The following is a 27,227-nucleotide window of genomic DNA, read 5'->3' as shown; positions in this document are numbered from 1 at the left end:
ATCTAGAGTTTTCATTGAAGGGTGTGTCCGTGGCGGCTGGACAAAGTCTGATGTTTCGCCATTAAAAAGGAAGCTGTTGTAACTCAGGCATACAGTGTCCAGTCTGCCTCAAACTTCACATGTGTGATAAGAGACCAGGCCTGAAGACAACAACATGCCAATATTCAGTTAGTCATAGAGCCACCTGCTGGCAACAGGAAATGGCATGCTTTACACTGTAATTCATTCCCAGAAACACATTTCAATATGCCACAAAGTGCCAAACGTACTAGAAACATGTTAAATCATGCAACACTTGGCTAAGTGCTAATGTATGCGATTAACGCCACAAAACAGGAAGTTGTTGTAACTCCGGCCTACAATGTCCGATCTGCTCCAAACTTCACATGTGTGATAATATTCCTGGCCTGAAGACATCTATATGGCAATATTCAGTTACAGTCAAAGTGCCACCTGTTGGCAGCAGGAAGTGTGGCACTTTGAAATGACTTTGCCATATTTCCCTTGTATTTACTCGCTTACATGCATGTCACCCATTGTTCACTGTTTTCCTAAGGCCAACGGGTGATGGTGAGCCCGGGTGCGAGGGCCCTTTCATCGCTGCTTGCAGCTTTAATTATTGTTTATTCTACTTTCTACTTTCTATTTTTGTGGAAATCATAATATACTACCATTGAAAAGTTTAGGGTAAGATTAATGCTGTTAATTGAATATCACAGTTTCTACTCAGCTTTATTTATTCTCAACACAGCTTTATTTCTATAGCACCACTAAAACCAACAATTGTTGACTAAGGTGCTGTACACTATATGAACTACAAAAATATTAAGCAGCAAAAACAATAATGAGAACAAAAAAAGCATCAATAATAAGAACAATTATTAATAACTGAGCACCAATAAAAACCAAATCAGCATGTTAGCTTGATTTCTGAAAGATCATATAACACTGAAGACAGGAGTAAGGGCTGCTGGAAATTCAGTTTTGCCATCACTGGAATAACTTATACTAAATATATTAAAATAGAAAATTATTTTAAACTGTAATAATTTTTCACAATATTACTTTTTTACTGTATTTTTGATCAAATAAATGCAGCCTTGGTAAACCTTCTTTCAAATAGGTTTAACAAATGTATGTTCCCTTTCAAGGTGGAACTTCGACTCCGCGTCATGGTGTTGATGCTATGGGAACGCTACGCGTGAACTGGTGTCTGAAGCATGTGTGCATGCACACCAATTTCAGATGATGCCACAGGCACACTGACAGGCTATAAAAGGGCGCCTGAACAACACATCATTAGCTCTTTTGTCGGGATGCAGTTTTGTCTGTGTGTGTGTAAAATTTAAACCTGCGTGTCTGTTTGTTTTGAAAAGTGTTAAAGCAAAGATGGTTAGTGGGTTTAGAATGTGTGTCATGCCCTGTCCCCACTTCATTACGGGCGTTTAGGAGCAGAGCATATTTGGTCAGCTCTCAAGGTGGCTCTGTGATCGCTTCACAGCGGAGAAGCCCTGCTCCCACCTGGCTCCCATCCACCTTAACACTTTACGGCTTTTTTTCCCACTGTTATATGGTAGCGGGCGCTATTATGCAACTTCTGAAAGAATAGAGATTCTCCGGATCAAAACACAGACAAAAAGGAGCAGAAACAATCAATAAAAGCATTGCTTATGCACGTTGAAAAAAACATGATTTTCTCAGCTTTTTGTTCAAAATCTTGCTTTTTATGAAACTTACCCACATTCAAGAGTTGATAAAAAAGAATGCATTTTTTTTTTGTTTAAAAGCAGGGGCTCTGCTCTTTCTTTTGATATATTTCTTTTGATATACATCTTAGCTCACTCAGTTAATTTCACAGCACATTGAACCAATTCAGTTCAGTATGATGCAGTGGGTATTAACGTTCCCATAGTGTCAACACCATGATGCATCGTTGATGTTCCATTTCGAAAGGGAAAGTCTCAGGTTATGTATGTAACACAGTTCCCAGAAAAAAGTGGAACGAGATGCTGCATCATCTTGCTATACTTTAGGCATGCCTGCGTGTCTTCCTTCAGACAATATGGAGATGATGATGTGTTGTTCAGGTGCCCTATCAGCATGCCTGTGATGTCATCCAACTGCCGTGGCCAATCAGAAATGGACATGTATGCACCCATAGTGTCAACTCCAGGAGTCTCGTTCCATATGTAACCTGAGACGTTCAGGTCTGTAAGAAAAAATGATTAGGACGTTGAAGATTCTCAATGAAGAAGTTTATTGCAGCGTAGCAATGACAAAGTACCTGAAGCACCTTGGGTTCATCAGAGTCAGAATGAACCCTGAACATCCTAAACTCATCCTATAAAACTTTTATACAGTTACTACCCCTAATGTAAATGAAGTTGCTCTTTCTACAATTGATGACCATTTGCTTAGGATGTGATTCACTCAAATGGTGCTATGACTTCTTCTCTATGATAATTAAGCCAGTTTGGGAAATGAGCATGTTCAACCACTTATCTTGGAGTGGAGTCTGGGTCGAGGCAGTTTGTCATTTCTTACAGGTGTTTGATGCAACCAACACAACAAGAGAACGTAGAGAGGTGATTCTCACCTTCGCTAAAGATAATGGCTATAAAGTGAGTGAAGCAGGTGAACTGATGAGTTAATATTCATCAAAAAGAATACTTCATCTCTAGAAACGAATTAGAAAATATTTCTACATTATGACTTCTAAAGTAGGGTTGTCTTTCTTGTAGGTCTTTTTTGTTGAGTCCCTTTGTGATGACCCAGAAATCATTGCAGAAAACATCAAGGTAATAAGAGTATTTCATGATGTGTTAAAAATGTATATATTTGTTTCTCGTTTAAGGATTATTGATCTATGTGTATTAATGTATCTGTATGTGTGAGTTGCTTTTTACTGAGCTGCATAATTATTAAAATATTACCTTTTATGATTTTGTTCAGTTGTCTGTGTTGGAATATATGTTTGTTTAGTAAGCAATTCTTTACAAATATTCATACTCTACATCCTGTAAAAGACTTTTGATTTCTGTCTGTATCTGCAGCAAGTGAAGCTGAGCAGTCCTGATTACGTTAACTGTGATAAAGAGGAGGCTGTGACTGACTTCCTCAAGAGAATAGACTGCTATAAACTAACATATGTTCCTTTAGATGATGACAAAGACAGGTGAAACATTGTCACCCAGAATGAATCTGACAAACATCTGTTGTTTGACATTGTAGTGGAAGTCCTCATCATTACTGTCCTGTCTCTGTGTGTCCACAGGAACCTGTCATACATTAAGATCTTTAACGTAGGCAGCAGGTACCTGGTGAATCAGGTTCAAGATCATATTCAGAGCAGAATTGTCTACTACCTGATGAACATCCATGTCACACCTCGCACTATCTACCTCTGTCGTCATGGAGAAAGTGAACTCAACCTTTTGGGGCGTATCGGAGGGGATTCCGGTCTCTCATCACAAGGAATGAAGGTTAGCATAAATCTAATTAAAATAATGGAAACAGTGTTGAGAAGGATTCTCAGGCTCTGGATTGTTGGCTATGATGTTTAAATTAATTAATATTACTGTTTATTATAACCAAACCAACATTCTGTGATAAGGGGATATTTACTAGATCATTACTAGATATAGAAGTGATATCATAAGTAGAGTAGGGTGAATTCAGATTAATTGGAACACTCTTCCTCTTTTTTTCTTGAAGGACATTGCAAGCTTTTGTGCCCATTGCACATTACCTTAGCATTTTGGTAAAATACTGCAGTTACTAACTTATGTGAATTAATGGGCTGCAGCCGAAAACTAATTCTGTGTCCCTGTTCAACTGCTTATACAAGTATGCCCTAAAATGATGTACTCTTTTTGTGAAAAATAAGTACATGATACTTACATACATAGTTTGTAACAAAAGAGTAGGCAAGATTTGGGACATACTGTACATGGTATATAACAGATCACGCTGTTGCATAGTTATGTGCATCCATTCCTGTCACATTAAGCTGGCATGTCAATCATCTTGTCAAATTTAATGTTCTTGTATACACACTCCACATTTCAGTTCATTTAATTTACACTACAATTCTTCATACCGTATTGAAGAGAAAAGACGTTGTATGACATTGATCTTCCAAGTTGTGGGTCTTTCATGTGGAGAATTTTCCTCATGTTTTTGCATAATGATGAATTTTTCATCACGTTAGATACTGATTATTAATCACTCAAACAACAGATGGTCCCTTATATCTGCAATGTTTGCAGTTTTTCAACACTTTTTATTTGTGTTTGTAATTCTGGACCAAATTGGCAATATAAGCCTTTAGAGCAGGGGTGGGGAACGTTGATCCTGGAGGGCCATTGTAGTTTAGCTCCAACCCTAATTAAACACACCTGAAGCTAATCAAGGTCTTCAGGATTACTAAAGTTACAGGCAGGTGAGTGTTTTTTTCAGGGTTGGAGCTAAACTCTGCAGGACAATGGCCCTCCAGGATCAACGTTCCCCACCCCTGCTTTAGAGTATGCACTGATCTGCACTTCGAATTCCCCCCCAGAAATAGTATTAGGGTATCTTTGGGATACTTATTTCAACATAATACAATTTGGGACACACTTAATATTCAACAATATTATTGATTTGACTGCACTGACACTGTTTTCTGCAGAACTGCTTTAGATGAAATTAACTGATTTAATAATTGATGATCTTTACAGTGGAACTGAATCAACACTAAACTGACTTCAGCTGAACAATGACACTGTTTCCTTTTAGAGCTGCTGTACAGCCAAAATGAACTCTGTTTGCTTCATTGAATCATTTTCCTGTTATCGCTGTAAAGTTGCTTTAACCTCTTAACTGTCACTCCCATTTTTGGGGAACAAAGCCCAACTTAAATTGTTTTAAATCTTGAATACATTGGAGCAGACTTAAGTTTGGTCTCCTTATAAAGGGGATACTTGGCAGATTATTTTAGAAGTGAAATAAAAATATGAAAGTGAAATAAAAAAAACAAAATAGTTATTGAAGTTTTAGTTTAGGAAAATGTAAAATGTAAAACTATTATTTCTTATAATTTATATAAAATATATACTTTACAACGCTGTTTTACTCTAAAACTGCAAGAATCAAAAATCAAAGCCAAAATCTAATCAGTTTGTGTTTCAAATTTTAAGTTAATATCTCTCAAATTGTGCTTTCAGTAAGATTTTTTTTGGGCGCAGTACTAAACTTTTACATTAGATACCATCCAGGCTCCATTGGTGACCACATAAGGACTCTTCCATTTCCATATAGCCTATGGTTTGAGTGACCTGAACCATTTATTTCCATAATGTTCATACAATTTATGAAACTGACATCCTATTCAGAAGTAATATGGGCAGAATGGCAGTATTTGGTTTGCATTCAACCTTTAACAAACACATAAAATACATGCAAAAAGAACAAGATTTTTCATTTTCATTGCTATTTCAAAATAAATGTCTGAACATGCCTTATGAGTCTGAAAATGTTGTTGTGAATTAATAAATTACTGTTCCTCTGTCATTTGTCTTGAAAATCATATGTCAGTATTATTTTAGGTTTAGACTAAGCTATTATTGTTTTTAAGTATATAATGGCAAATTTCCCACTAGCCGGATGGTGACAGTTAAAGGGTTGTAGAGTCTGGACCAATCAGACACACAATTATTCATTATATTTAATGAATAATCCAGAAACTCACTATCTCAAAGTTCTGTGAACCCATCCCCCTAAAACTGCAACTAGCATCCCAAACTTAGCTAACACACACGCAGAACTAGGTGTCCTGTTACAGGACACAAGAAAACTGATAAGACCTTTTATTACCGTCAGGAATGTGCAGAGACTTGTGACTCTGACTTAATTCTTTCTGAGAAGGACAAATAAACCCTTTTAATCAATCAATCAATCAATCAAACAAACTTTATTTATAGAGCACTTTAAAACAACTGAAGTAGACCAAAGTGCTGTACAGAAGAATATATAAACATAAAATACCCAACTCATACAAGACATAGAATACAAATAAAACAAATTAAGAAACAAATGTCAAAATCAAGTGGCAAAGGCCAAAGAGAAAAGGTGGGTTTTAAGAAGCGACTTAAAAGAAGACAATGAAGAGGCTTGTCTAATGGGCAGAGGCAGATCATTCCACAGTTTAGGAGCTGCCACAGCAAAGGCACGGTCCCCTCTGAGCTTATGTTTTGTTTTGGGCACATTCAGGAGCAGTTGATCAGCTGACCTGAGAGAACGGGTGGGTGTATAAGGGTGTAACAGCTCAGAAATGTAGAGTGGGGCAAGACCATTTAAAGATTTAAAAACAAATAAGAGAATTTTAAAATGGATCCTGAAATTTATGGGCAGCTAGTGAAGTGAGGCTAAAATAGGGGAAATGTGCTCATATTTGCTTGTTCCAGTTAACAGACGTGCTGCAGCGTTTTGAACCATCTGCAGACGAGCAACAGAAGACCCACTAACCCCCACATACAGTGCGTTACAGTAATCCAGCCAAGTGGTGACAAAGGCATGGATTACTGTCTCAAAGCGTTGCCTTGAAAGAAATGGTTTTATTTTGGCCAGCTGCCTCAATTGAAAAAAGCTAGATTTAACGACTGCCCTGATCTGACTGTCAAGCTTAAGGTCAGCGTCGATTTTAACCCCTAGGTTAGTAATGGTTGGTTTGTTGTACTGGGCCAAGGCCCCCAAATCAACAGAAGGAGTCCCAGTGGTGCCACCAAAAACCATCACCTCTGTCTTTTTTACATTAAAACTTCCAGGCATCCAGGCCTGTATATCAAGACACTCGAGTAACGGTCTGACAGTGTTGTTCTTTTTAAGAGGCACATAAATCTGGCTATTGTCTGCGTAAAAATGGAAAGACATGCCTAGGACCTAAACCATTCGAGCACTATGCCCTTGATGCCCACCCACTGCTCCAAACGTGAGATCAGGATTTCATGGTCCACAGTGTCAAACACAGCAGTTAAATCAAGAAGCACAAGAATAACACAATCACCAGAGTCAGTAGCTAAAAATATATCATTAAACACTTTCAAAAGAGCAGATTCTGTGCTGTGCAAATTTTTAAAACTGGACTGGAAAATTTCAAGAATATTGTGGCCTTTCAAAAAGGCCATTAATAGACTGCAGACTATCTTTTCAAGGATTTTTGAAAGAAAAGGTAGTTTGGAAATTTACAAGATCTACAGGATCCAGACCAGGTTTTTTAATCAGAGGTTGCACTACTGCGTGTTTAAAATTTTTAGGAACCACACCTGAGGACAGACTGCTATTAACAACTGCAAGAACAGATGGCCCTACAGTAGGAAAGACCTCTTTAAAAAGTCGAGGAGAAACAGCATCATGTGGAGAACCTGAGGGCTTCAAATGATCAACAAATCTCCTGTAACACAGACAAGGTCACAGGCTCAAACCTGTCAAAAACAGCAGAACAGAGGACAGGGATTGAGGGGTCATAAGCATATATAATCCTATATATTCTATATATAACCACTTGAGAAATGTATAAACATGTATCCAATTTTCCCATCTCATGATTTTCCTTTTATAGGCTTTGGCCTATGTATTAATTCTCTCTTTTGAACTCTTTCGGTATTATTGTTTCAGAGTTGCATACTATGGTTAACTAAAATCACATGGGTAGCATGTTTGGTATCGATGGACTCCAACTTTCGTTTCCTATTTGGTAATTTATGTTACAAGTTGCTAACTCTATGACACACTAGTATTATAAGAATCTAGAAGATTCATCTCTCATGCATCCAATCCAATGTCTTATGCTAATATCTTGCTACAGAACAAAGACTCATAAAGTTTCCTCCGAGGGAACAACTCTTTATTGGCTCAGTCACTTTAAGAAGGTGGGGTATCTTCACACTTTAAAATCACTGATCAAAAGTTCACAGTGCTCTTTTACTGAAAAACGCTAATGTGAAGATGATGCTGTGCTAGAAGCTTCTAAGGAACTCCAAGCTTGTGCCAGGCTCTGGCCTAGACTTTCCATTCACCAAAGATCCTCTGAATCCAACTGGTTCTCTTTCATCAAGACAACATCAACAAAGATCAACGGGAGCCTCTACAAATTGCATCAGGACAGTTTAATCCAAATTGGCGAGATATGCAAGTATCAAACTTAGTCTCATTATTTGATACATTAAGTATCCTTACCCCTTTTAAAGAAGGGCATGTTAGAAATAAACTGATGTTCCCTTTCAGTCGGTCACGTTCGACATACATCAGTAGTGACCAACGAATTGGGATATCGCCAGAGAGCCTTATCAGCTTCGAGTGAACTAAAACAAGGCAATGGAATTGGCGTGCGATATTTGCAGAATGCACACCGCCCCTGCCAGGTGGGTATAAATATGGAAGCGGATGCAATCGCACTCTGTCTTTCGCTTCGGAGCCAACCTGTGTTCCTGCTATCAAGACTGAGAGTGTGTTTTCTCAAGCCTTTGAAGAGCTTTTTTCGGAGTGTTGGTGTGAAGGCATGTTACAGCGAGGCCGTGAGCTTCCAGAGGAGCATTTGAGCTTTATTATAGCTCTCAACTGCTGTTTTCACAGCATTTCTCTGCCCTGTTGATTTGCGATTTGGGCTGGTTCCTCTGCGTGTGTACTGTTAGGCGATCAGTGTGTACCTGCAGTTACATCGCGGCTGTTCCCTGTGTGCTTCAGCACAAACAGCAGAGCTGAATTTCCCCTTTTCTAAAAGAGTTTCATAGATGAACCCTGCGTCTTTTTCAAGATGTCATTTCGTCTGTACATTACTGGATGCGGTCGTTCCCTGGTCCCCGCTGATGGTCACAATCGCTGTGTCACATGCCTGGGCGTTCAGCATGCTGAGGCAGCCTTTGTGGATAGTTCATGTTCTCACTGCGGGAACATGACTATTTCAGTGTTGAGGTCTAGACTCTCGTTCCTTGGTTCTCAGGGGGCAGGGGTCCCCTCCCCTATTTTCTCTGGCTCCGGCCAGGGGAGCGGCACGACGGCGTGTAGGCAGGGTGACCTGAGGATTACAGTCAGGGCTTCCCCGCCGGGCCCCTTTCTCCTCTGCAACACTGCAGCCTGTGGTGTTGCCGGCGGAGCGTGCTGGTCCCTCCATGGAGCGACCATCCGTTTCCTTCGGTGCACCTGCGGATGAGCAGATGTTGATCGCGGCATCGGAAGGTGAGCTAGAGGAGATGAAGACTCAGCTGCGCTGCCTCCCTCCGGGACCGTAGCGTTGCCTGGGCCTGATCCCGAGTTGACGGCTATGCTTTCCCGGGCCGCCAAGAAGGTCGGGCTCATGTGGAATCCTCCACCACGTCCCAAACCTTCTCGGTTGGATGATTGGTTTCTCGGGGCGGCCCACACTGGTCCTCAGCGCCCCGCCCCGGTACTGTTCTTCCCGGAGGTGCATGAGGAGGTGACCAGGTCTTGGAGGACGCCCTATAGCGTTCGTGCCAGGCCTGGCCCCTCCTCCGCCTTCACCACCCTGGATGGCGGGGAGGCCAAGGGGTACGCTGGGATCCCCCCAGTCGAGCGGTCCGTTGCGATGCAGTTGTGTTCAATGGCCGCCGGCTGGCACGGTGAACCACGTCTCCCATCCCGGGCCTATAAATTCTCATCAAGCTTGAACGAGAAAGCTTACAGAGCATGCGGACAGGCCGCCTCCGCCCTGCATGCCATGGCCCTTTTACAGGTCTATCAGGCCAAAGCGCTCATGGACATGCCCCAGGGTTGTCTTGACCAACAGCTTCTGGGGGAGATGCGCACCGCCACTGACCTCGCCCTCCGGGCGACTAAGGTGACGGCACGGTCAGTTGGTCAAGCAATGGCTACCCTCGTAATCCAGCTGGTCCTCAGCGTCCCGCCCCGGTACCATTCTTCCCGGAGGTGCATGAGGAGGTGACCAGGTCTTGGAGGACGCCCTATAGCGTTCATGCCAGGCCTAGCCCCTCCTCCGCCTTCACCACCCTTTTCCCCCAGTCGGTTGTAGACACTATCACTTCTGCTAGAGCTCCTTCTACGAGGAACCTCTATGCGTTGAAGTGGAACCTGTTCGTCGAATGGTGTTCCTCTCACCGAGAGGACCCCCGATCATGTTCGGTCAGGTCGGTGCTTTCCTTCATGCAAGAGGTCTTGGAGCGAAGGCTGTCTCCCTCCACCCTCAAGGTGTATGTTGCCGCTATTGCCGCACATCACGATGCAGTTGTAGGTAAGTCGTTGGGGAAGCACGACCTGATCGTCAGGTTCCTGAGGGGGGCGAGGAGACTGAATCCGCCTCGCCCTTCCTCTATACCCTCTTGGGATCTCTCCCTGGTACTTACATCTCTCCAGGGTCATCCCTTCGAGCCTTTGCAGTCAGTAGAGTTAAAAGTACTGTCCCTTAAGACCGGTGCCCGCATCTCTCCCTCCCCCGGAGGAGGGCTGGGGGGAATTTGTGTCTTGTCTCGTCCCGCCGCTGGCTCTGTACAACGGGCATGCAGTTTCGGGTCTGTGGACGGGGCCTCAACTGCATTGGCATATCAATTGCCTCGAGTTGCTAGCAGTACATCTTGCACTGGGCTGCTTCAAGGAGCTGTTGACAGACAAGCACGTACGGGTCCGCTCGGACAGCACTGCAACCGTTGTGTACATCAACCATCAGGGTGGTCTACGCTCCCGTCGCATGTCGCAACTCGCCTGCCATCTCTTGCTATAGAGTCAGAAGCATCTGAGGTCGCTTCATGCCATTCACGTCCCAGGAGTGCTCAACTGTGCAGCCAACGAGCTCTCACGGCAGCCTCCGCTTCCAGGCGAATGGAGACTCCATCCCCAGGTGGTCCAGCTGATTTGGCAGCGCTTCGGGGCTGCACAGGTTCTATTCCCTGACTGAGTGCACTCTCGGTACGTGCCTGTAATTCGGGTCCGGTGACTCTCACATTATCCTGAGACCCTGGCCTGGATATGTGCCCAAGGTTCCTACCACTCCCTTCAGAGATCAGGTAGTGAACCTGCAAGCGCTGCCTTCGGAGGAGACAGACCCAGCCCTGGCTTTGCTCTATCCCGTCCGTGCTCTGTGCCTGTACGTGGATAGAACGTGAAGATTTAGGACCTCAGATCAGCTCTTTGTCTGTTACGGAGGCCAGCAGAAGGGAAAGGCTGTCTCCAAGCAGAGGATGGCCCACTGGATAGTGGACGCCATCACCTTGGCTTATCAGTTCCAAGGCGTGCCTTGCCTGCTCGGGTTAAGAGCTCACTCCGCTAGAGGAGTTGCCTCTTCCTGGGCACTGGCACACGGCGCCTTGCTGACAGATATCTGTAGAGCTGCGGGCTGGGCGACACCCAACACGTTCGCTAGATTCTATAGCCTTCGTGTGGAACCGGTATCTTCCCATGTACTCCCTTCCAGTAGCCGGTAAACGCGAAGAACCCGTTCTAGTTTCGGCTTGCAATGCCATTCTGCCCCCTTGGCCGGATACAAGCATCCATTACTCCAGTAGAGTTCCCCACTTGGCGAACCCTGTTGAGTTCCTCCTCCTCCCCTTGCGGCTCAGACATTGCGGAGTATCTGATGCCAGGTCAAACGTCCGTCACCGACGTTGATGTTTGGCTGGGTGCCATATGTCGTGACCCCTCCACGTGAGTGGTCCCATATGTGTATTGTCCATGGTTAACTCCCCACGGTGAGCACGTGTCTTTCCCTTAGCAGAGCCAGCTCTGCTGTCACCTGTCAGATGAGTCTCCCCCTATCCCCCCCAGTCCATATGTGTACTTCCACGTAAATTCCTCCCCTACGGGTAGGTTGTGGTCTCCGCAGCGTCCCCTCCGGGTTCGCTTCCCCATTGTTGTCTAAGTCTTACTGTAGTGGGTCTTGCGGAACAGCAGTAGACTCTCTCAGTGTAAGCTCGCCCCCTTCTCCGCCCCCCAGGTGCGCCGGGTGGCTGGAGCTTACGCTGGACGCTGGAAGGGGTCAGAAACTGTGGTGCTTTATTTGGGATCCCAATTCGTCGGTCACTACTGACGTACATCGAACGTGACCGACTGAAAGGGAACGTCTCGGTTACGTATGTAACTCTCGTTCCCTGAAGGAGGGAACAGAGACGTACGTCCCGTCGCCACAGTTCCTGTGCCCTCGCTGTAGTGCAGACGTAAGGTTGTCTCCTCAGCGAAAAACAGAGTGCGATTGCATCCGCTTCCGTATTTATACCCACCTGCCGGGGGCGGTGCACATTATGCAAATATCGCACGCCAATTCCAATGGCTTGTTTTAGTTCACTCGAAGCTGATAGGGCTCTCTGGCGATATCCCAATTCGTCGGTCACTACTGACGTACGTCTCCGTTCCCTCCTTCAGGGAACGAGGGTTACATACATAACTGAGACGGTTTGCTCAAGGCTGTTGATCTGCTGAATTTCAAACAATGCTGTAACTTCTTGCTTTCCTGTATTCTGCTTCAGCTCTCTCTTTCCCCTGGTAAACTGTATGCATATATGTGTGTGAATGTTAGAGTAGTTTAAGTGTTTAGTCTAGTTAATAAAGTCTTGTTTATGTCACACGTAAAGTTGTCTGTGTTTCATGCTTATATACTGGAGTTCCTTATCATGCAGATCCTGACTACATGCTCTGAGTAGGACTGTACAATAAGAATGTTATTTCCCATAACCTGGAAATTAACATTTCTTAGAATTAAAGGAAATGAAAATAATGTCATTTATTACTCACCCTCATGCCGTTCCACACCCGTAAGACCTTCGTTAATCTTCGGAACACAAATTAAGATATTTTTGTTGAAATCCGATGGCTCAGTGAGGCCTCCATAGCCAGCAATGACATTTCCTCTCTCAAGATCCATTAATGTACTAAAAACATAAACAGTTCATGTGAGTACAGTGGTTCAATATTAATATTATAAAGCGATGAGAATATTTTTGGTGTGCCAAAAAAAATAAAATAACGACTTATATAGTGATGGCCGATTTCAAAATAATAAATGACATTATTTTCATTTTTGGGTGAATTAACCCTATAATAAACAATTAACACTGAGTGTTCATTGGCCGAACAGGTTAATTGATTGTAATATTAATTTTATTACATTAAGTTAATTTTATTAACTGATCCAAATATTTATAATTAATTATAACTAGTTATGATTAATTATTCATATTTCTTTGAGCTAATTTGCTACAGGGTTACAACAATCTGTGTTGTATAAAGCACTATATGCACTAAGGTGAATTGACTGGACACTAATTCTAATCAGAAGATCTGTTTGTGTCAGTTTGCTGCAGCTTTAGGGACATACATTAGGGGTCAGTACATCCTGGACCTGAAGATCTGGACAAGTCACATGAGGAGAACAATCCAGACTGCGGAGGCAATTGGAGTGCCCTATGAGCAATGGAAAGCACTGAATGAAATTGATGCCGTGAGTCTAGTCCTGTTTCTAGATGCACATATGAGATTGACTGCAGTGCCCACTGGGCAACAGCCACAGTTTCCATTTGTTTTGGTTCTTTTGCAGTGTGTTTGATTTTGAATGAGACATATTTGTCATGAAGTGCATGTGTTCATGTGCAGGGTGTTTGTGAGGAGATGATGTACGAAGAGATTCAAGATCACTTTCCTGAGGAGTTTGCACTCAGAGACCAAGACAAATACCGGTACCGCTATCCAAAGGGTGAGGTGAGTATATTGTTGCAAGAGACATGAAGAACTTGTAGGTCACTGGCATGTGCATTAGTTCACCGCTAGAGTTTGCATTTTTATGATTACTTGTTAGTAATTTGTTGAGCTTTGATGATGCATAAATTTCAACAAAATAATGTAAATGATAAAATAATTATGCTCCCGTATACAAATGATATCTTTCTGATATCTTCAAATAGTCTTTAATTAGTGACACATTATAATCTCTCTGATCACTAACACAACCCTTGTCAAGTCAAGTCACCTTTATTTATATAGCACAATAGAGATTGTTTCAAAGCAGCTTTACAGTGATAACAGGAAAATTATGTATTTCAGTTGTTGTTCAGCTGAAGTCATTTCAGTGTTGATTCAGTCCTGTTGTAAAGATAATCAATTATTAAATTAGTTCATTTAATTTATAAGCAGTTCTGCAGTAAACTGCACTCTCTTCAGCTCTCATACAACAGTGTCAATGCAGTCAGATCAATAATATTGTTGAATATTAAGTGTCCCCAACAAAGCAAGTAAATGAATGAACCTAAACTCCATCAGGTGACAGATTGGAAAGAAAAACCTTAGGAGAAACCAGGCTCAGTTGTGGGGCTAGTTTTCCTCTGGCCAATGAACGAACATGGTGTGATTATGATTCAGGCTGCATTACAAGTCAGACTTCAGATTGGGATCCGTAGCATTCAAATATTCATACAGTTCCATAAAACAAGAAGTGCAACAAGTGCTGCGCGGGGTGTGAATTCCATAACTCTGTGCTCTTTGGGCGTAGGGATAGTTCAGCTCATATAAAATATCAATCCAAGGCTCTCGAGTATTAAAGAAAAAATGATTTAAAAAAGGCTTTATTTAATCATGGCTTAGCCATTTAAAAACAGGTGACATGTAACCGCACACCGACACGTTGTGGCTAATGAGCCTTTATCAGGGTGTGAGCAACAAACACAATTAGAGTCCATTTAAACAGCAATTACTTAGTCATGTGACAAACACCTGATTATGTGGTATAGGATATGCACACAAGAGAAAGTATAGATGATATAAAAAGAACATCTCACCAAATATATAATTATACCAAGTACAATATGTTCAAATAAACAAAATAATAATAATAATAATAATATATATATATATATATATATATATATATATATGCAAATACAGTTACAAATACAGTATCATACATAAAACGAAGTATGCAGATCGCAATCAACTAATCAATATCATAAATGAAATGAAGTACATAAATCAGAATCAACAGATCAATAATGTATTCTTAATTCCAAAACTTAGAGAAAAAAACAACAACAAAAAAACAAAAAACAAATACAATATCATAAATGAAATAAAGTATACAAATCAGAATCAACAGATCAATAATGTATTTTCAATTCCAAAACTTAACTTATTTATATAAAATAAATAAATAAATGGCATAATTATATGTCCAGAAATTACAATATATATTATCAATTAAAAAACAACAACAGCACTAATCCAGGAACCATAAAGTCATATTACAAAAAAGGTAAAAAAAAAAAAAAAATAAAAAAAATCTAACTCCCCATTTAAATCTGGAAATGTAGTAGCTTTCAGTGTGTAGATCCAGAAAGACTGGAATATTTTATTAAACCATTAGTTAGTGAACTTTCTTCATTTATTCAAGATACAACTCATGTATTGAATATTATTAAGGAAATGAAAAATACCGAATCATCTATGTTGGTGACTATGGATGTTGAATCGCTGTATACAAACAATACCAAGATGAGGGGCTAGAAGCATTATCATATTATCTAGATATGAGATCATCTACTGAAAAGCCACCGGCATGCTTTATTGTGCAACTAGCAGAATGGACATTGAATAACAACTTTTTTCTGTTTCAAGATCAATTCTATAAATAAATTAAAGCTACAGCAATGGGTGCATTTTCTACCCCTAATTATGCAAATTTGTTTTTTAGGATTTTGGGAAAAGTAATTTGTATTTTCTGATTCAAATCCATATTTAAAGAATGTGATGTGGTGGGGTAGATATATAGATATCATTTTGATATTGTCAGGTTCAGAGGTAGATCTGTTGGCTTTTCATTCATATTTAAAACCAATGTGAATTTCAAACTGAGTCTTAATTTTTCACATAAATTTAGATACATTTCAGATAATTTAAAAATATTTAAGGAAAGTAATGGTGTATTGCATATGACTATTTTTTAGAAAAGAAACTGATAGAAACACTATTCTAAGAGCAGATAGCTTTCACCCTTCATGGTTGACTGACAACATCCCTTTTGGACAGTTCCAGAAATTGAAATGAATTTGTGACAAGGAAGAGGACTTTGACTTCAGGGCCCAAGAAACGACTCAAAGATTGCAGGAACGAGGGTACAAAAACAGTGTGATTAACACGGCGTACAATAAAGCAAAAAACATAAGTAGAGATGAGTTATTAGTACAAAAACAAAAATCACAACATTCAGATAATTCAGTTTATTTTGTGACAGTATAGTACGCACGTCCTGATATTGCTGAGTTAGATGCGTTCCTGGGTCAACATATTTTGTTGATCCTGGAACAACATTCTAGTCTGAAAATTTAGTCTTAACCCTATTCCTACCCCTAAACCTAACCCTACCCATAAGTAATCCCAAAAATCAGAGGGAAATGATAGATGAATAACACTGATGTAGAAGCACCAATTCATGTTTTTAAGCCTAAACTTGACATAATCTGTAAACTTGTCCCTCAAATCTGATTGGTTGATTTGAATGTTGTTCCAGGATCAACAAAAATGTTGACCCAGGAACATGTTGAACTCAGCAATATCAGGTTATGCGTATAGTACAGAGGCAAATAGAATTAAGAAAATTATAAAAAGTAATTGGGAAATTGTGATGAGTAATCCTCATCCAAGGAAAGTTATACCTGAATCTTTTTCCATTGTGTTTTGGAAAGCACCTATAAATAAGGATAGATTAGTGAGAAGGCATCTTCCCTCTAAAAAAATCAAGTACCTGGTTATGTTCTAGCGTAGAAAATTACAGATGTGGCAACTGCAATCACTGTGACAATATGGTCAAGACAAATATGTTTATAGATGTAACCTCAGGCTGTGAATTAGGCTGTAGTAGGCTGAAGTAGAATCATTTATGGAGTGTCCGTGTGGTTGCTTCTATGTAGGGATGACTACAAGAAAATGAAAGATCAGATTAGCAGAACATAAGAATGCCATTTCGAGTTTGCAATCCTCAACATTATATTGTATTATATATATATATATATATATATATATATATATATATATAGCCCTACATTATAGAGACAAAGGCATCGAAGATAATAGATATAGAACATGTTCCTAGGTCAATAAGAGGAGGTGGATAGGGTAAATAAGCTATTACAGAGAAAGTCTTTCTGGATCTATACACTGAAAGCTACTACATTTACAGGTTTAAACTGGGAATTAGATGGGTTTTTTTTACAACCCGAATTCCGGAAATGTTGGGACGTTTTTTAAATTTGAATAAAATGAAAACTAAAAGACTTTCAAATCACATGAGCCAATATTTTATTCACAATAGAACATAGATAACATAACAAATGTTTAAACAAAGAAATGTTACACTTTTATTCACTAAATGAGCTCATTTCAAATTTGATGCCTGCTACAGGTCTCAAAGTTGGGACGGGGTCAACAAATGGCTGAAAAAGCAAGAAATTTTGAAAAGATTCAGCTGGGAGAACATCTAGCAACTAATTAAGTTATTTGATATCAGGTCTATAACACGATTAGCTACAAAAGGGATGTCTTAGAGAGGCAGAGTCTCTCAGAAGTAAAGATGGCTTTCCAGCAGAGGCTTTCCAATCTGTGAAAGAGTGCGTAAAAAGATTGTGCAATACTTTAAAAACAATGTTCCTCAACGTCAAATTGCAAAGGCTTTGCAAATCTCATCATCTACAGTGCTTAACATCATCAAAATATTCAGAGAAACTGGAAAAATCTCTGCGTAAGGGACAAGGCCGAAGACCTTTATTGGATGCCCGTGGTCTTCGGCATGATTGTGTCAATGACATTACTAAATGGGCCCAGGAATACTTCCAGAAACCACTGTCGGTAAACACAATCCTCCGTGCCATCTGCAAATGCCAACTAAAGCTCTATCATGCAAAAAGGAAGCCATATGTGAACATGGTCCAGAAGCACCGTTGTGTCCTGTGGGCCAAGGCTCATTTAAAATGGACTGTTTCAAAGTGAAAAAGTGCTCTATGGTCAGACGAGTCCAAATTTGACATTCTTGTTGGAAATCACAGACGCCGTGTCGTCTGGGCTAAAAAGGAGGGAGACCTTCCAGCGTGTTATCAGCATTCAGTTCAAAAGCCAGCATCTCTGATGGTATAGGGGTGCATAAGTGTATATGGTATAGCAAGCTTGCATGTTTTAGAAGGCACTATGAATGCTGAAAGGTATATAAAGGTTTTAGAGCAACATATGCTCCCCTCCAGACGACGTCTATTTCAGGGAAGGCCTTGTGTATTTCAGCAGGACAATGCAAATCCACATACTGCAGCTATTACAACAGTATGGCTTCGTCGTAGAAGAGTCCAGGTGCTGAATTGGCCTGCCTGCAGTCCAGATCTTTCACCTATAGAGAAAAATACGTCAAAGACGACCACAAACTCTTCAGCAGCTGGAAACCTATATCAGGCAAGAATGGGACTAAATTTCAATACCAAAACTCCAGAAACTCATAACCTCGATGCCCAGACGTCTTCACACTGTTTTGAAAAGAAGAGGACATGCTACACTATGGTAAACATGCCCCCGTCCCAACTATTTTGAGACCTGTAGCAGGCATCAAATTTGAAATTAGCTCATTTTGTGCATAAAATTGTACAATTTCTCAGTTTAAACATTTGTTATGTTATCTATGTTATATTGTGAATAATATATTGGCTCATGTGATTTGAAAGTCTTTTAGTTTTCATTTTACTCAAATTAAAAAAAAAACATCCCAACATTTCCGGAATTTGGGTTGTACCTTTTTTTAATATGACTTTATGGTTCCTGGATTAGTGGTGTTGTTTTTTTAATTGATAATATATGTTATATGTTATTATGTGAGATTTTTGTTCCAATAATAAGAAACTCTGAGTTTTTTTTTTTTTTTTTTTTTTCAGGAAAATTACTAGTCATCCAATTTTTATATCAACTATGCATTCCATTAATTCCATTAAAAGAGCTGAATATCATCAGAGTAACATTAAAAACTAACAACATGCTTCCTAATGATATCTCCCAAGTTTAGCATGTACAAGTGTAACGATTGGCCCTATCGGTCGACTTTACATTGATTAAAATTGGGGTCAGATTATACTGTGTGAGATGTTATGAGTGTTTAAAAAGATGAGACAGACAACAGAAATGAATAAATAAGGTGTATTTACAATATTCACAAGGGACTTAAAACAACACAATAAAACTAGAATAACTTAGGCTGTTAAAAGTGTGGAGTCAGTTTGCACCATACCCTAAAACAGTCCATAAGAATCCTAGCATGATGTAAGTCCCAATGTGAAAGTGTCCACCGGTGTATATACAAAGTCCACAGAAGTGATAAACCAATGAAGAGTGATGTGATTTGCTGGAAAGGTAAGTCCATAAAATGTAACTCCATAGTCCAGCTAGTATGTTTGTAATGAGAGATTGATTGTTTGCCATGCTGCCTCCTTTATTCTGGCTTACTTCCTGGTTCCTGTCATGTGATCAGTCACATGACAGGCAGACCCATACACATTTAAAGACATACACACATTAAAATAAGCAAAAGGAATAAAATGGCTAAGACAACATGTAACCCAATTAAAACTCAAATATACATAAAACCATCATGATATATATATTGAGTGGATAAAACACGTGTCTTATGTGACAGTGTCACACAGGGTGAAAAGCAATGGTCCTAGTACTGAGCCTTGCGGTACTCCTTACTGAACATGATCGATATGATACCTCTTTATTTCAGGCCCGGTTCCAGAATCAAATCACTGAGGGTGCTTCTGAAATTAGCAAGGGTGCTCTAGTAAAGTGCATATGTAATGTGTAAGCAATGGCTCCACCATAACAAGAATAGCAATGTACAGTGAGACATTTAAGAATTTTTATGTCATTACTTTTACAAATTGAAATAGAATTTCAAAAATATTTATATGAAAATTCAAATATTTTAAACCATTGCTTAAGGTTTTTTTTTGTTTGTTTTTTTTGGGGTTTTTTTACATATTTTTGTCCAGTGTTATGGTAATGGTAGCCATTTTGAGCGTGAATCCTGGATTATATGTAGATGTCACTTCTGAAACTTGGAACTGCAGTGTAATTGGTCATGCAAAGAGCGCTAACTTTATCATTATTAAAAAGCTGTAACTCATCTCAGTTCTATTTCACTGTTACAGACCGCCAGAGACGGTCGAACATAGTAGAAGGAGTCATGTCCCACGAGCCATATCGAGAATCCCGCATTAATTTGTCACCTGTGACCTTGACCAGTGACGTGTCGGAAGCTATATCCGTTCCGTTCATGTCGCGGTCAGTCTCTTTGTCATTCTCGTGAAGAGATCTCGCTCGAGCGTGCACAGCTTTTTGGTGAGCAACTGCTCCTCGCTACAGCTGCGTCTCGGGAGTTCATATTGGATTATATTAGATTATCGTTACGTGCATTGGACTTATTCATCGGACCAGATACCCACTGGTTATCCAGGGTTTGACTGGAATCGATTACTGCTTGCAGTGCTGAGATAAGTGTTTCACGTGAACTCAGTGGTTGACCAGGGTTCTGTCAGACTGCATGTAGTATTGCTTATCTTTAGATGACTACTTTATACAAACGCTCATTGGTGAACCAGAGCGATACTCATTTGACAAGGGTTACCGTAGCAACTGTAACACCTTATTGTTCAAATTTGCTGTTTTTCTCTGCCTCTAGTTTTTGTTATAACCTTATTGGTTGACCAGGGGTTTTTCATTTACTGGTGTGGGAAGTTATGGCAGCTTCTTGCTCTCTCTGCTCAAGTCCAATAGATCTTATGGATGCTCATATACAATGTCCCACTTGCTTAGGCATTGATCAATTCAGAGAAGCTTTAATAGATCCATGTCCTGAGTGTAGCTTAATGTCCTTGGAGACGAGACAGCATCGATTGGCTGAATTGGATCCTGAATTTAAAAATTATGCTCCACCGGCGGGCACAGCATTGCATGTGGGTAGCAAGCGTGCGGCCAGTAGAGTTGAAAAGCCTTCAAAGAAGAAGTGGACATCCTCAGAGTCAGATACATTGGCCCATCAAGTAGCTGAGCTTGCAAACACAGTTCAGGGCATTAAAGCTTTATTATCAGTACCTCCTGACAAGGGCATGTGTATCGGCTTCTCCCTTGCCCAGGTGTGAGATGACATCCAGTTTTTCCAAAAGGAAACCAGACACCTTGTCTCTTGTGGCCTCTGACTTATTAGATAGGGATGAGCAGGATTATTATACACCCTTGGATGAGACGTTGCCTTCACATTCCCAGTTTCAACGTTGCCATAGCGGCGACGGCTCTGGCCTTCAGGATGCTGCTTCTTCAGTGGTATTCTCAATGCAGGATACACTCGATGGCGCTCGCTAAGCAGAATTTGGATCCACCTCCTCCTGTGCCAGGCCATTCAAACCTCTTGAGTTGCTCAGCTTCTCAGCAAGAGGATTTCCTAATGCCAAGTTATCCTGACTTTATGATGTTGTCTCTTCTGTGTTTCGGTCCACTTCCTCATCCAGACCAGATCGCATAGCTCGCACGCTAGCAACAATGGCTGAGGCCCAGGAAAAGGGCCTTGGTAACATGCCTCCAGTTGAGCCATGCTTTTCTTCACTGGTAGTATCACCAGATGAAGCCCTTAGACAGAATCTTCGCTGTCCTAGTCCGTGCGTGATCGTCCGTGCGTGATCATCCGTGCGTGTAGACGCATGGATGATCTGTTGGTCAGGATTTATAACACCGTCTCAGGCTTGAATCGTGTAGGGAATTCCATGGCTCATCGTCTGTTAGCGCTTCATTCTACTATGAGCATTAACCTACCGGACAATACCACATCAGAGTTGCTTGATGCTTCCTTGCAGGCCTTGGGTTCAGTTGCTTTCTCTAGTGGAAAGGCTCTTGGGCTTATTACACAAGCTAGGATGCAGGTTTGGCTAGCACAATCTAAACTCCCAGAGGCTTGCCGTAACAATCTTCATCAGCTACTACTGGTACCTGGACAAGTTTTTGGTCCAGCTGCTCAAGAAGCTCTTGAGCGTAGAGTTCATGCAGTGGAGTCTCGTTACGAGCACCTTGAGTGCAGTGTAAATTACTATGGACCATCCACACAGCGAATGCCTGTTCGTCACACAAATCTGCTCCAACACAGGCAGGGACAGTCTTACAGGCCTGCACAGCAGTCTTACAGGCCTGCTTGACCTGGTCCTGCCTCAAGAAGGGAGGCATCCCATGGTCGCTTTAGACCACCTGCTCGTCCTGTGGCGCCTTATCGTCGCCCCCAACCCCCAGGGATAATGGAACCGTTCCCCATCGTCGCTGATGGTCCAGGGTCTGTGACGGGATACTTTTCAGCCTCTCAACTACAGCTTTGGAGAGGGATTACAGACAACAAGTGGCTCCTTGACACACTCGAGAAGGGCTACTCTCTTCAGTTCCGTCACACCCCCATTATGCACACATACTCGGCCCACAGTGGTTTGGGACCCTTGTCAAGCTCTTGCTCTATCTCTCGAGGTCCTGAAGCTACTGGAAAAGGGTGCAATAGAGTTAGTGAACCCCCAAATCCACCCGGGGGGATTTCATTCAAAATACTTCCTCATTCGAAAGAAAGATGAAAGTTTCAGGCCCATCTCGGATCTCAGGTGCCTGAACAGGAGTCTCAAACACCTTCCTTTCCGCATGCTGCATGTCAAAGATGTCCTACAAGCGATTGAACCCGGCATGTGGTTTACTTTATTGGATCGGAAGGATGCTTATTTCCACATCCCCATTGCATCTCATCACAGAAGATTTCTTCAGTTCACATTCCAGGGCAGGACATACCAATATCGAGTCCTACCATTTGGCCTCTCCCTCTCTCCCCTTGTATTCACACGATGTGTCCAAGTGGCATTAGAACCTCTACAACGGGAGGGCATGTTGATTCTCCCATACCTGGATGACTGGTTGCTTTGTGCCAGATCACCGCAACAAGCGGCCAACAACACACAGCGACTATTAGAGGATGTCACTGCCTTAGGACTGAGGGTAAACCTACAGAAAAGCTGCCTCACTCCGTGTCAGTCAATATGCTTCCTGGGGTTACATCTAGACTCCAGAGTGATAAGGGCCACCCTCATGCGTGCAGGAGGCAGGCTATATGGGGAGCTATAGCGAAGTTCCAGGTTCGACACAAGCTAACTTATTTCAGCTTCCTATGGCTAGTGGGCCTTCTCACAGCAGCTTCATCAGCCATTCAATTAGGGCTTGGTTACAATGGTTACACCTTCGCCCATTTCAGCACTGGTTGATAGCCAGACGGTTGCCAGCAGTCCACAACCGACATACCCTTGTTTGGGTGACAACCAGTTGTTCTGTCTCCCTGAGGCTTTGGAGACAGGAACGATTTCTGCAAAGGGGCGTACCAATGGGAGTTATCAGAGAGGCACATTCTGGTGCAGGACAACAACACCACGGTGGTGTTCTTAATCAACCACCAGGGGGGCATGAGCTCTCTATGTTGCCTTCGAATTTCCTTGCCTTCGAGTGCTGCTGTTGTGGGCAAACAAGCACTTTCTGTCGATCAGAGCGGCACACATCCCCGTTCACTGCAACAGTGTGGCAGATTCACACTCTCGATCGGGTCCAAGGCCAGGGGAGTGGTGTCTGCACAAAGCGGCCGTTCAATCAATTTGGGAAATTTATGGGACCACAGCAGTGGACCTCTTTGCCAGCAGAGAGACAACACATTGCCTGCTGTGGTTCACAATGCAAGAAGAGCGGGGATCACTAGGCCAGGATGCCCTGGCCCACGACTGGTGGGATCTCCTCCTCTATGCCTTCCCTTCAATTCCACTTCTCTGGCCTGTCCTGAGGCATGTGCAGGAGAGACACCACAGGCTAGTGGTGCCCTGCTGGCCAGCAAGGCCGTGGTTCAGTCTGCTGTTGGCCCTTACGACTGGACCTGTTATCGGAAATGAACGGAGCACTTTGGCTCCCCTCACAGAGCAAGTTGAGGTTGTGTGTATGGCCCCTGGGGTTGAGCAAGAGCACTTGCAGTGTTCGGCTGGTGTGAGGAACACTGTCATGAATGCTAGAGTTATGCCAGTAAATGGAAAAAATTTGTTTTGTGGTGTACAGAGCAGTCTCTTAACCCAGTCACTTGTGCCATCAGTTCAGTATTGGAATTCTTACAACATTTATTGGACATTGGACAGTCCCCAGTGACTCTAAGGATGTTCATGGCAGCCTTATCAGCATATCGAAACCCTGTGGGGGAGATATGGATTGGTGCGGATAAATTGGTGGTGGCTTTTCTTGATCCACTGGCTTCATCTTAATCCACTGGCACGTGTATTGCATACACAGTGGTATCTGCAGGTGGTCCTTAACAGCCTACGTTCAGCACCTTATGAGCCACTTGAACAAACTGATATTAAAAGTTTTTTTTTTTATGAAGACTGCTTTTCTCTTGGCTATAATATCAACCAGGAGGGTAGGTGAGCTACATGCCCTCTCGGTCAGCCCACAATGTCTCAGATGGGGACCTCAGGACAATCAGGTTACACTCTGGCCAAATCCAGTGTTCCAGCCTAAAGTGTTGACTGATAGGTTTGTGAACCAACCTATTCAGCTTGCCGCATTTAATCCTGAAGAGCTACTGCGTTCGTAAAATACAGCATTTTAGCACAAAATTCAAAATGGCCGATATGGGAAAATTGGATATCATTCGACTCGGCATGATGTCCCGAATCCAACGAGACCAAATTTATGATTTTTGGACAAACCCAAAACGCTGCATGTTGCCTCAGGACATGCTTGTGATAACATGTACCAAGTTTGGTCTGAATACAATAAAGCGTTGCAGAGATACAGCCTTATGTCTATTTTCGCAAGCGCTACGTAAAATTCGTTTGCGTATTTTTCTAAAATGGTTTGAGAAATCAACTTGAATTTCACAAAACTTTTTGTGAAAATCGGAGTAACGGCCTAGGAGGAGTTTGAAAAAGTATGTTTTTTAGAAAATTCAAAATGGCGGAAAATTTTTCAAAATGGCGAAAATTTGTTTCTAACCCTTGCGGTTCAAAAGTTATTAACATAAAGTGTTATGTTAATAACGTCGTGCTTGAAACCCTAATAATAATAAAAATCCTAACAATTACAATAGGGTTTCAGCACTTCGTGCTTGAACCCCTAATTAAAGCTGCAAGCAGCATTTATCGGGGTTCAAGCTTTTAAGACCTTTATGCCATTTATGGTGTTAGGTTCTAAGCCGACACGAAAGCATTTAAGATTTATAGGCTTTTGGAGATGGAGATACATTTCTGAATGATGCTGTTATGGCTATCCAAATGGTAAAGTTCAACAGTTTTTGATAATTATTGACCTAAAAAATCTAGAGAATTTTTCTGCAGTGGTTTTGAGGTTGAGTGAAATACCTAGGACCTTAAAGCAAACTTATAGAGAATGAGGAGATTCAACATATGCTATGAATATCGTTTATCTGTGATACGTAGCGCCACCCGGTGGCTGATTTCCTTCATACTTCACACAGACCGCTAGAGTCAAGAGTCAAATAGGTCCACCAAGTTTCGTTTTGATCGACCTCCGTTAACTTGGTGTAACAGGTTTTAAAACTTCATAGGCCAATGGCAGCCATGTTTTTTGAGAGACTCGAAGGTCCTCATAGACATTCATGGCACCTTCGGCCAAGACACTGCATGCCAATTTTCAAGTCAATCGGATTAACGATTGCGTAGTTATTAGCCATTTTCATGTTTTTTTCCTGTTATAGTGCCACCAAGTGGACAATCGCTTTTCCATCATGGCAACTTGGTAAGGACAGTGCATGCCAATTTTCAAGTCAATCAGACTAACTCTTGTGTAGATGTAGTGGTTTTCATTTTTTTTCTCTATTACAGTGCCACCAAGTGGCCAAACGCAAATTTTTTTTTATTGTGACCTCGGACTGAGCTTGTACACACGTGTACCATGTTTGGTGAAAATATCTTGTTGCAATCAAGAGATATAACCATTTTAGTAAAAGGCAACTGCTACTTCAAACGTTTTGGCGTTCAGTTGCGAACTTGAATCACCACTCAAAATTCTTTTAATAACTTTCTGCCATGAGTGTTTCTAGATGATGCATGTCAAGTTTTGAACAGATTGCACAAATGGCCTATGAGGAGTTTGAAAAAGTAGACTTTTCAAATAATCGCAAATGTTTAATGAACAATTTGATTGACAGCAGTGGTTCTTGAGGCAAAGTGTTCAGAATGAGGAGATTCAACATATCATATGAATATTGTGTGAATGCGTGATACATTGCGTGATATATATATATATAGATATATATACATAGATATATATGATATATATAATTTCGAGATACACGAATGTCATCATACATCATCAAGGCAACTCGGACAAAGACAGTGCATGCCAATGTTCAAGTCAATTGGACTAACAGTTGCGTAGTTATAGCAGTTTTTATGTTTTTTTCGTATTATAGCGCCACCAAGTGGTAAACCTGCACATTTTTTTTGTATGACCACAGAATAAACTCATACATGAGTATGACAAATTTGGTGAAAATATCTCATTTAGTTCAAGAGTTATAACCATTTAAGTGAAAGCGGCCCTGCCTACTTCGAACGTTTTGGCGTCCCGTCACGAGAGTGAATCACCGATCGAAATTCTTTTAATAACTTTTTGCCAGGAAGGTCTCTAGATGATGTATATCAAATTTCGAGTTAATCAGACGAACGGCCTGTGAGGAGTTGGAAAAAGTAGATTTTTCAGAAAATTCAAAATGACGGAAAAATTTGCATAACGGAAATGAAGATACGCGTTCGTCTTGAGCCAAGGATTCCAATGATATAAGACTCTTGAGTCTACGACAAACGGTCTAGAAGTTATGAGCAGTTTTGCATTGTTGATCGCTGTAGTGCCCCCTATTGGTCAATCGGGGTCATACCTTGTCAGGCTCTCCCCAAATTGAGACCTACCATCTGGCCAGGTTTCAAGCCTCTAGGCCTTACGGTTTGGTCTGCACGATCAGTTTTACGGCAGAAGAATAATAATAATAATAATTAAAGCTGCAAGCAGCATTTACCGGGGTTCAAGCATTTAAGGCCTTTAAGCATATAAAAAGTTATTATATTTTATTCAGCAAGCATGTAAACGCTTAGATCAAGGATGGAAAAGACCACTTACAGCCAATACGGGCAATTCAGTAAGGAAAACGTCTC

At 41.4% G+C, this 27,227-nt stretch overlaps 1 protein-coding gene and 1 long non-coding RNA gene across 11 annotated transcripts in view; both read left to right on the top strand.

The window, feature by feature from the left end:
- The window catches only part of LOC127505170 (6-phosphofructo-2-kinase/fructose-2,6-bisphosphatase-like), a 128,088-nt gene that overhangs the window by 4,341 nt on the left and 96,520 nt on the right, over positions 1–27,227 (top strand). For 5 of the 10 annotated variants that reach the window (XR_007927627.1, XR_007927626.1, XM_051880544.1 and 2 more), the window contains 6 exons: positions 2,469–2,621; positions 2,742–2,798; positions 3,054–3,175; positions 3,275–3,482; positions 13,292–13,438; positions 13,591–13,695. Coding sequence is in view for 7 of the 10 variants with exons in the window: in XM_051880544.1 (XP_051736504.1) it covers positions 2,469–2,621; positions 2,742–2,798; positions 3,054–3,175; positions 3,275–3,482; positions 13,292–13,438; positions 13,591–13,695 (792 nt within the window). In the remaining 3 variants the exon portion in view is untranslated. Of the gene's footprint in view, positions 1–2,468; positions 2,622–2,741; positions 2,799–3,053; positions 3,176–3,274; positions 3,483–13,291; positions 13,439–13,590; positions 13,696–17,383; positions 18,193–18,252; positions 18,684–27,227 lie in introns of those variants that run through there. The other 5 variants (XM_051880545.1, XM_051880549.1, XM_051880547.1 and 2 more) reach the window with 4 other exon arrangements.
- Positions 5,971–8,161, top strand: LOC127505196 (uncharacterized). The gene is made up of 3 exons (XR_007927632.1): positions 5,971–7,732; positions 7,844–7,907; positions 7,999–8,161. It is a non-coding gene; the product is annotated as an uncharacterized LOC127505196 (long non-coding RNA).

This window comes from Ctenopharyngodon idella, chromosome 22 (assembly GCF_019924925.1).
Source record: "Ctenopharyngodon idella isolate HZGC_01 chromosome 22, HZGC01, whole genome shotgun sequence".
NCBI lineage: Eukaryota > Metazoa > Chordata > Actinopteri > Cypriniformes > Xenocyprididae > Ctenopharyngodon > Ctenopharyngodon idella.
The sequence above is the reverse complement of the archived record's forward strand: the minus strand, read 5'-3'. Positions and strand labels throughout refer to the sequence as shown.